At 35.4% G+C, this 10,374-nt stretch overlaps 1 protein-coding gene across 1 annotated transcript; it reads left to right on the top strand.

The window, feature by feature from the left end:
- Positions 1 to 1,428: 1,428 nt before the first annotated feature.
- On the top strand, positions 1,429 to 7,298 carry LOC111498262 (ubiquitin-conjugating enzyme E2 variant 1D). The gene is made up of 4 exons (XM_023149364.1): positions 1,429 to 1,610; positions 5,984 to 6,123; positions 6,511 to 6,636; positions 6,901 to 7,298. The coding sequence occupies exons 1-4, from the start codon at positions 1,577 to 1,579 to the stop codon at positions 7,039 to 7,041; spliced, it is 441 nt and encodes a 146-aa protein (XP_023005132.1). The 5' UTR covers positions 1,429 to 1,576; the 3' UTR covers positions 7,042 to 7,298.
- Positions 7,299 to 10,374: the final 3,076 nt, after the last annotated feature.

Raw genomic sequence — 10,374 nt, 5'->3', positions numbered from 1 at the left:
TTACTATCACTCTCTCTCGTGGTTTTAGAGATTTGAACTTCTTTAAAACGTGCATGTATTTAATTTAAATCAATTTAAAATAGTACATCAAATCATTCAAGATACAATCAAACGTTGTTTACCTGACAACAACAGTAACAATTACTTAAATAAATGAGTTCATTAAATTATAATATATGAAAAGCCAAGATATTCATCTATAGAGCACGGTAACTCCAACTCAATAGTTCAAATTATGAATATGCTCCAAATTCTCACAAACTTTTTAAATAAGTCGTATATTAAGTGAAAATATGAGTAATGTTTCCATCAAATTAAATCAAACTTTTGGCTAAAAAAAGCCTACATCGTGCAAAAATTATAAAGTAGGTTCAATTGGATCGAGTCAACCGTTCCAATTGGATTGGTCTTCCCCAACCTTTGGTTTTGGGCGCTCGATTGGCTTAGAGGTGTTAGGAATTACCGATCTTCACAATTGTATGACTTTGCTTTGGCCTTTCCCTAAAATGCTTAATTGCAATGGAGATACTATTCTTCGACTATAAACTCATGATTATTTTGTAAATTAGTCGATGTTAGACTTTCATCCAATATCTTCCCTTAATTGAGACTAACTCCTTTTTGTTTTGGAGTGTCAGTAAGGAGTGGGAGCAAATTTATTTATAAAAATATAATTATTGGGAAAGTAGTTGGATGATTGAAAAAGGGGGGAAAATGAAGATGGAAATGTATTTAGGTAACAAAAAGAGTGTAAAATTAGGAAGGTATAAATGCAAGAGTAATTGAGGGAAGGCAGTTGAGGACAATACGATGGCGTCAGATGGAGATTAAATACGAATTAAAATACTCGACCTTCAAATTAATTCATTTTTATATTTCATGTATTATTTTTGTTGGTGAAGCCGCATTCATTTTGCATTTATTTTTTTTATTTTTATTTCTCTATCAATAAACTTGTGCAAAAATAATGCATCAATTAATTGGATGCCTTCTATTTATATGCTATATTTAAGTGACACTATTTCATCTCTTTTTTACTTTTTACTCCCTTCATAATTCACCCCCTAAATTATTATTTGTGAATTGGGTCTCGTTAAATCAAAGTTTGGCTCGAGTTTAGTTTGAATTTAGACTGATCTTATTTTCATGAATTATTATGAATAACACCGCTCATAATAAAATGTGGTTCAGGATGAACCAAAGCAAAAGGTGGTGGGTATGCGACAACCAAGTAAAAGAGGGATATATGAATAATCGGGACTATATGAAAGTAAAAAATAATGTTTTAAAAAATTAAAATATTATGGGCTTAGTTTTTTAAAATATGGAGGCCCAAATGACTGAAGGTTCGTACGAAACAAGGCCCATTAGAAAATAGTTCATCGTCAGTTATTCCAAAATAATAATTTTTTTTTTCTTTTGCCCCTTTTACTACCCTATTGATTCCACTTTATTCCTCTCGTTCTGCCCTTCATTTTCTTAGATTCTTCTTCTTCTTCGTCAAGTGTTCCATCTTCGTTCACTCTTCGATCAGATCCTTGCTAGCTGATCGTATTTAACCATTCTTGATTCATCTATGACGCTTGGTTCAGGAGGCTCGAGTGTTGTTGGTCAGTCTGTTCATCAAATTTTGATTTGATCTCTTGTTTTCTCTTTCACATCCTTCAAATTTTATGCTGATTTGAGTATTTCATCGGTAGTTTCGATAATCGTCGATGGGCTTGTGTTAATTGTTCAATAATTTTGTTTTTTGTTTTTTGTTTGACCTCTTTGTATCTGTGCGTTACATTTACGCCGTTGATTTAGTTTCTTCTGATACTCTTGATTTGCTTTGTGTGTTCTTTGAGATTTGTTTTGCTCTAAAATCTAAATGCTATACTTGATTTTGTAGGTCAGATTAATTTTGATGTGAAAATAATTTTATGGAGCTTCATGATTGAACTCGGCTCACTTTTCTTTGCATGAACTCCGTGGCTTATTTTGGATAGATATCTGCTTCATCTTTTTGTTTGGGGGAGGGTTTGACTGCTGGCTACTAGATTCACTTGTTTTTTTTTTTTATGAATAGCAACTCTGTACATGTTCCAGACTGACGAATCAGAGTTTTCTTTGTTATACGCATATGTATTCTTAGGGGTAATCTAATGATGCGATTTGTGTTTCAAGCCTGTAGGGTCTTTGTGCTATATCTTCTTATATTCTGGCTAGGTTCTGCATTCAAAATTTAGTCAGAATTCAAGGTGAATTGGTTTTATTAATCATCTAAAAAATCCAAACAAGGAAGAACACATTCTACTTTTCAGTGTTCCAGATATTTGACTTTTTTGTTACATGCATACCCAACTTCAACATTTTTGAGCCTTGGGCTGGAGATTTGCTTTGAGCGATGTTCAAATGAACTCTGAAAACAACGATACTAAGAATCAGTAGAACTTTCTGTGATAACAATGGTGATGTTAAGAATAATCTTTTAGAATATATATTTAAGAAAGACGAACTGACGATGCAAGATTTTTTCTTCTTTCTTTTTTATTCTTGAATTTTTTTTTTTAAATTTTTATAATGATAATTATTATTATGTTCAGTGATGCTTGATAATGAACTTTTATTGTTTTTATCAATGCTTTCGTTTTTAGTTTGAGGCTGATTTCATTCCCTCATTACTTCGAGGTTTGTGCCTCACTTCTTCAGGAGAAAAAGCCTCGAGGGTGTTTTTTTTTTTGACAATCATAACATTGTTTGGTTATTGTCTAAGCATTAGACGTGAAAATTTAACTCTAGCTCTTTTTCCTCCGATGTTGAACAATATAGGATTTGCCAATGATAAAAAAATAATAATAAAAATAAAATAAAATAAAAAATAAAAAGCTTCTGTTCTGCTATATAAGTGTTTAATGAGAATTGTGTACTTTTTTTCTTAAAATTAAAATAGTTTACAGATGTCGACTGAAATTTACTTAACACAATTAGATGGTAATTTTTTTTTTCCCTTCTGATCACTTTTTAGGCTGTTATGTGGTTGGAAGATTATCCTGCCAGCTTCCTTTTGTCCTTGTTCATTAAATATTTTGGAGAATGATGTTTTCAATGGTTTCCTCAACTGTCTCCTAGGCATTTGGCTTCAGTAAGAGGCAAGATGCCTAGAGCTTCATGGCTCGAGTGATCATTGGGTGCACACAATAAGTTGCACATTTTGGTTGACATTTGCTACTCGTCAATGTGAATTTGTGGCAACCAGTGTGAATGCTTTACTCAAGAGACTTCACACTCAGCCCTCATTGTCCCTCTTTGATAGCAAGCAAGTCACTTGCTTTCCGTATATTTTGAATTCAGCCTTTTTCTATTGTTCTCCGTGTCATACTGAGCTCATCTGTAGTCCTAAAGCTATAGGGTCCCCCACACCCCACAATTTCCTAATAAGACATCTCTTTCCTTTTATTTTCCCACGTTTTTATCTTTATAATTTTTCCTTCTCCTTTCTACTAAAGTGCTTCTTCTTCCTTCTTATTTACTTCTTTCTTTATTTTCATTATTTATTTCTAGTGGGTTAACTGTCTCTTAATAGGATGATATCTCCTTTCCTTCTTCCTTTGATTTTCTTTCTATTTACAGCCTCACTTCCTCTCGAACTGTCAGCAACTGATTGAAATTTTTCTCTTTATCTGGCCTAGTCAACTATACTGCAACAAGTCTACAGGACATCTTTCTATCCTATAACGTTAGATATTGTAAAATTCTTGGTCTATGTAATGTTTTAACCATTGAGCCTTAGCGCACCATTTTGTTTCCCAGTATTAGTCGTAATTACCATGGTTATTAAAAAAGGTTGATATTTAATGCTCTAGTATTCTCTGTCTTATTTTCTTTTACAAATTATTGCTATAGATATCAATTAATTAACCAATTAATTTTATGCATAGCTCACTTTACTGGGGATGTGCTTTTGGTGCCATCAGTGTGCCTTCTACCTCACGATAATCTCAAGTTTTTGTCTTAGGGTGCATCTTGCACTGTGATAATACTGCTGAAGAATGAACATTTGATAGACAAGTGGTTCTATACATTTGAAAAATTAGGAATTTAAAATGAACAAAAATGGTTCTGTTCAGTCTGTGTCAAGCTATGCTTCCGAGATGTCTTGTTTATCCTAATTTGGTAGACATACTTGACCAATATTTTATTCCTTGTGTAATGCTAGATGTGCATTAATATGTGGAGTTCATGGAATCCACTTTTTTGTTGGGTTTGTTATGCCCTTGTTTTTCTTTCATTTCTCTCAAAGAAAGCTGTAAAAAAAAAGGCAATATATATATTCTTTCGATCAAAGGATACTTATGTTAGTTCTAAGAGTTCATGTTAGTTAGTGGGTTTGTGCTATAGAGTTTGTTAGATTGATTAGGTAATTTTTTCTGTTGCAAGTAGTACTTAACAAAGGGAGTAGGAAGAGAATGAGGTTGGCAAATATTTAGTCCAGGAGGTTTGAGAATGGAGAGAGTAAGGGTTGGGTTCTCAAATTTCTCTTGCTTTGCCGTGTTTATTTTATTTAACACAAATATCAACATGGTTTCAATCAAATGGTATCAAAGGGACAGTTCTGGCTATAGATGAAAGAACCATGAGGTGCAAATGGAGATTTTGGAGACGATTGATATCTCTTAAATGAGTTTGTGTAAATTATTGGTCAAATGATGGATACCATTGTCTCTGAAAATTCTGATATCTGATTGATAAGATTGACAAATTCAAAGAAAGATGTGTATCTTGGTCAAATCACGATGTCTAAGGATGAAATTTGGTCGACTATATAGACTTATTGATGCAAAGGTGGGACTTGTGCCAGACAGGGACCCAAGATTCAATAAGTACCGAAGTGGAAGTGGAATCATCTGGGAAGATGTAGACTTTCTCTGCATTAGTATGCACGGAAATGTGAAATGGTACAACATGAGGTGGTTAAACACAAATTGGACCGGGTGTTTGAAGGGAGTTGAATCTGTTTAGAAACTAAATATGTAACCTGATGCTTATGAAGTATGGTCGTAGTTTGAAAATTTGTGCAATATGGGACTTGATTATGTGAGTTTACATCTATGCCAAGGAGATTCTCAAGAAGGTAGGTCAATGGTAACTAAGCTTGACAAATTGGGACCGCTTTTGGAGAAGTTAAGTTTGATATGCTGGGGATAATGTATCCCAAGATGGGCACAATTCAGGGGGTGTTGGTCGTCAAATTTTATGATTGATATGCTCTGTATAGAATTATTTGGTGGAAATTGGAAATGGCCCTCATCTTTTGATACCACGCAGTAAGCTACTTAAAGAGCATTTGCTTCCTTTTTTTGGGGCTTATTTTATCGGGCTGTTAAGTTTTGGCGTATTCACAAATGCCAAGCACTTGGTAGGATGAGGGTAGTCAAATGGGAATATTTGCATATTGTCCTCCAAGGTAAGTTAGGGGACATGCGGAATAGTTGGAGTTTATAAGAATGGTTAGAGAGATTAGTTAATAGCAAGGGGTTATAAAAATAAATGGAAATAAAGCAGGATGGGCAGAGCTGATAATGATCAAGTACCCCAAGTAGCTTGGAATTGGTAGAATAAGGGGGGAACTCTCAAATTTCTTGTCTTATCTTTTCTTCATGTTAGGTCAAATATTTATTTGATTCATCGAAGTGATAGCATTTGAAGCTTTTGATACAGGAGATGGTTTTGAGAGCACCCTGTTGAAAGTAGGAGAAATGTCTGAAGGGACATTCTTGAATATTTTAGTACAGATATCAATATGATTGTACTTCTCGCTGAATAAATTTAAATTATGTGGAGTGATTTTAAAGCAGTCGGTAGGTTCCACTCTTTTTCTTGTTGCTCTTTGAGAGTGCAAGTCAATTAAATGATTTGTACATTGCAGATTGTAGATTTGAATGACGTTGATGTCTCGCCAATGGCACTTAAGCATCTTTTAAGTGTTTGCTTTCCATCACAGTTCCTAGGAACTTCAGGTTGCTTGAGGAACTTGAACGTGGAGAAAAAGGCATTGGCGATGGCACTGTGAGCTATGGAATGGATGATGGAGATGACATTTATATGCGTTCATGGACTGGCACCATTATTGGTCCACACAATGTAATGGCTTCTGCTCTTCTTTTCAGGACTTGTAATTTAATGGCTTGCTCGTGAAGAAAATGTTAACTTTTATAATTCATTCTTACCCAATAAAAGAACTTTCCAAAAAAGAAAAAATCTTTATCTATAACTCATAATGAAACCCCCATTCCTGCTCTTTCCCAAATGTAATTAGCATTGTTTTTCTACTTGAAGTTTGGAATAAGAGCTCTCATTTTGAAAAGTTGTGTATGAAAAACTTGAAGGGGGAGGTTTTGTGAATGGTTGAAATAACAAGTGCTGTTGCGAGTCTTCTGCAGAAATTAGCAGCCTACCTTATTATACAGATCCTATTTTATGCCCACATACAATGCAGTAAACATTCATCATGAGTCTTTTTTCTTGCAGACGGTACATGAAGGTAGAATTTATCAGTTGAAGCTGTTCTGCGACAAAGATTACCCTGAGAAGTCACCAAGTGTTCGTTTTCATTCAAGAGTCAACATGACATGTGTGAACCACGAAACTGGAGTGGTATCTCTGATTTCCTTCGACAATTTGAATTTCTTACTACTTATTTTTTTAACTAAAATTTGATGTTTGAAAGAAAGAACAAAAGATAATAGTAGTATATATGTTTAATTGTATATTAAACTAGTGCTTTCAGAATTGTAGCTCTGATAGCAGTAAGTTCACCAACATCTTATCGTCTGCCTATCTAGATGATTTTATAAACTGATCTTGCCCTTCTCCAAGGAGCTTATTATGTTTTGTTACGTTGTGATTTGTTTCCAACAGGTTGAGCCAAAGAAATTTGGACTTCTTGCAAATTGGCAGCGAGAGTACTCCATGGAGGACATACTCACACAGCTGAAAAAGGAAATGGCAGCCCCACATAACCGAAAGCTGGTCCAACCTCCGGAAGGCACCTACTTCTAGCCTCGAGATTATGTACACATGATCATATGGTGTGCAATATTCCAATATAGTTTGCAATGCTGTGTAATCCTGTGGAAGTTGAGCACATTCCAGGATAGAACCAAAATCTTGATGATTTGCATTGCTTCATTGTTGATCAGTAGTCTTTTCTTGTCGGTCTGTGTTAAAGGGATGATGGTCTTTTACTGATGGAAGTGTATTGAATACAAATTTACATAATAGTATTATCTAATTTGCGCGTTGGTTGTTTGCTGCAATACTCTCTCTATCTCTGTCACGCACGCGCACACACACACGGGAGAGTGATGATGATAATCAATTGCCGAAGGTACCAGGTCTAATCAAAGCATGAAAGTCAGGAAAGGTGTCTCAAAAAAAGAAAATGTCGAATAGCATTTTCAGTTGACAATATAATTTTGTTCTTCAAGTCATTGTGGAATGCTTTCATCAAGTATTCAATTTTACTTCATGTTCCTAGCTTCATTGGAGTCGATGCTTTATTCTCTTCAGGAGTTAGACTTGAAAGTAACAAATTTAAGATCACATAACAGGGATGACGTTTCTTGAAGTGCTCGGCCTATGGTGATGAGAAGAGTCGCTTTGAATCTGGTATGATTTCTAACTTCACATTTATGATTATACTTTTGATACATGAAAATTCTTTTTCTCAATTCTATCATTTGTAAGCATATTTTTAACTAAGGTATCATAGCTATTCTGTTGTTAGCCTATTATCTTTGCCAATGAACTGTAGAGAAGCTGACTTGAATGAAATGTTATTGTTTTGTTCAACTCTTTAAATTTACAATAAAAGTAGGAGATAGGTTGATGATAGAAGTTATTTTGACTTGACGCTAATGTCGGGATGGCACGATGGTACTTTCTTCGACATGCATTGGATATAGCCTTTTTAGTTATCTCTCTTCTTTTATTGTATGCATCAGATGATGAGAAATCTGCAATACATAAACTCCCAAAAGCAGTGGCATATTTGACTAGAAGCTATTAAGCTACCAGTTAAGTTCTCATGTCAATCAAAAGAGAGTTCAAAGGAAAGAGCCATTGGACTGTAGAATACTGCAAACTGATGCAGATAAGGGCACCCCCACCAAGCTGTAATTTGTTTTCTACCCTTATGGTTTCAAATGCTCAATCAATCTTGTTATTAGGATCTTTTATACAATTTTTTGAATGGTTTGTTAGGATGATAAGGAAATATATACCCTATCTTTTGTTTGGATATGGTGTAATCTGGACCACCATGAAGGTTAGCAGAGCCATGGCCACGGTCCCCCAAAAATGAATAATGGTTTTCTGGTATAGGTAGGAAGTGGCAATAGAACCTTCCCTTTTGATTTGCATTAGGTATTATGAATGTTTGGACATATTGGGAAACAGGAACACTTTCATGCTTTGCATTTAGAACTGTGGTCAAGTAGTGTGGACAATGAGCCTAGGATTGACCAAAAGTTGCATCAATACTATGATCTTTGTAGATCATAGAAAATGTTTGAGAAGTTGATGGGAGTTGTCATATGCATCAATCAAATAATTGATTTGGTGAACAAGACTGTCCTTTTAAAAATATATATATATATTTTTACCTCATTAAATGAAACTATAGTTCACATGTGAATCAAGATAGATAAAGGGCAAAATCTTCAAGGAAATTCAAATTTTCTAAAGAGAACTTGTCTCGGAGACCTATTCCTTCTACCGGCAAGATAGTTCTATCTCTTTGAGTGAAGAGAAGAGCTTTGTATAGACACCCTTGAACCATGGCAAGGATAAAGATAGTCTGATGTATAAAGACCCAAGACAAACTGCCTAAGAACGAAGGTAGAAAGGTGAGACTTCTCCGACATTCGAAAAAAAATCTAGGATGACAGCTGTTAAAAGACGAGTAAGGGACGGGGAGGCTCTCAAAACCAAATGACAAAAACTTCCCTTATCCAATGATGTGTTTTAATATAGAAACTTTTTTTCTTTCCTATTCTTCCGGCTCTATGCTAACTAAAGTCCCTAGTTACTCAGGCCCAAAAACTTCTCCCCACACGATCTAGTGATATAACGCAGGGTGTTCTAAAAGTGGAACAAATGTTAAGAAGTGCATTCTATTGATTCAATATCGATGAGTTGCAGTTTTATTAATGCTCTTTATATATTTTATTAATATTTTTGTTTTGAATGACTTTTTAAATTTAAAACGTTAATTCACAAATGATAAATAAATTTTGTAGCCTTTTAAAATTTAAAGGCGTTAAATACAAAATTTAATATTATTTTAATTTATTTTTTCTTGTAAAAAAAAAAACAAAAAAAAGTAAAATTTCTGTTTTATTATATTTACTCAATAAAGAACCTTAAATAGGCCTCATTTATATCCCACCTTCCTCCTTCACTTTCCATCTGCCTCCTCAAAATCTCTCTCTCTCTCTCTCTCTCTCTCTCTGACCCGCCATTAATGTCCCACACAGAAAGCTCAAATTTTGAACCTCCAAAACAAATTTGAAACCATACCCAACACCCAAAATCACTTTCACAGACATGTTAATGAACAAGAAGAAGAAGATTATGAAGCTCCCCTCTCTCTTCAAATCCTCCGCAGACGACAAGTCGACCTGGCCCTGGCCGTCATGTCGCCAGCCAAGAACCCTTTCTTTCCGAACCAACACTTCCGCCGCCGTCGTCACCGCCGCAACAGATTCCTCCGACTCCTTCTTTACACTCTCCTCCGATTCCTCCGGCAGCCTCTCAACAGCGTCGGATTGCTCCGGCGGCGACCCTATAGAGAGAATGATCCGAGGGCTCAGGTCAGAGAGACTCCTCTTCGAACCCGCCGGAAAATCGAGCTCGATTCTGAAAGAGAACGAAAACGGCGACGTGTCGCCGGAGTTGAAGGAGGGGACGACGGTAATATCCATGGATTCCGATGACCCATTTTTGGATTTTAGGAAATCGATGGAGGAGATGGTGGAGGCCCATGGGATGAAGGATTGGGAGAGCTTAGAGGAGCTTTTGAGTTGGTACTTGAGAGTTAATGGAAGAAACAACCATGGATTTATTCTTGCAGCTTTTGTGGATTTATTAGTCAGTCTTGCAATGGCGGCGCCGCCGTCTTCTTCCTCCTCCTCCTCTAATATTTCCGACAAATTTGTAATTTCTCCATTGGTGGGTTCGTGTTGTTCGTCCTTGTGTTCTTCATCTTCTTCTTCAAATTTGTTACCTTGTATATCCTCATCCATGGTGAAGATCGAGGAGATAACTTCATTAGATGAACATCACCATCATCTTTTTTCTTGATTTTTTTTAAATAAAAATATTCAACTATAG

This window comes from Cucurbita maxima, unplaced genomic scaffold (genome assembly GCF_002738345.1).
Source record: "Cucurbita maxima cultivar Rimu unplaced genomic scaffold, Cmax_1.0 Cma_Scf00025, whole genome shotgun sequence".
NCBI classification, from domain to species: domain Eukaryota; kingdom Viridiplantae; phylum Streptophyta; class Magnoliopsida; order Cucurbitales; family Cucurbitaceae; genus Cucurbita; species Cucurbita maxima.
This window is presented reverse-complemented; position numbering and strand designations above follow the sequence as displayed.

Bases quoted from the DNA above. Each gene is read 5' to 3' on its own strand.
- LOC111498262 (XM_023149364.1), top strand. From the start codon at position 1,577: ATGACGCTTGGTTCAGGAGGCTCGAGTGTTGTTG. The intron at 6,124-6,510 runs GTAATGGCTTCT...TTTTTCTTGCAG, and splicing joins CCATTATTGGTCCACACAAT to ACGGTACATGAAGGTAGAAT. The intron at 6,637-6,900 runs GTATCTCTGATT...TGTTTCCAACAG, and splicing joins TGAACCACGAAACTGGAGTG to GTTGAGCCAAAGAAATTTGG.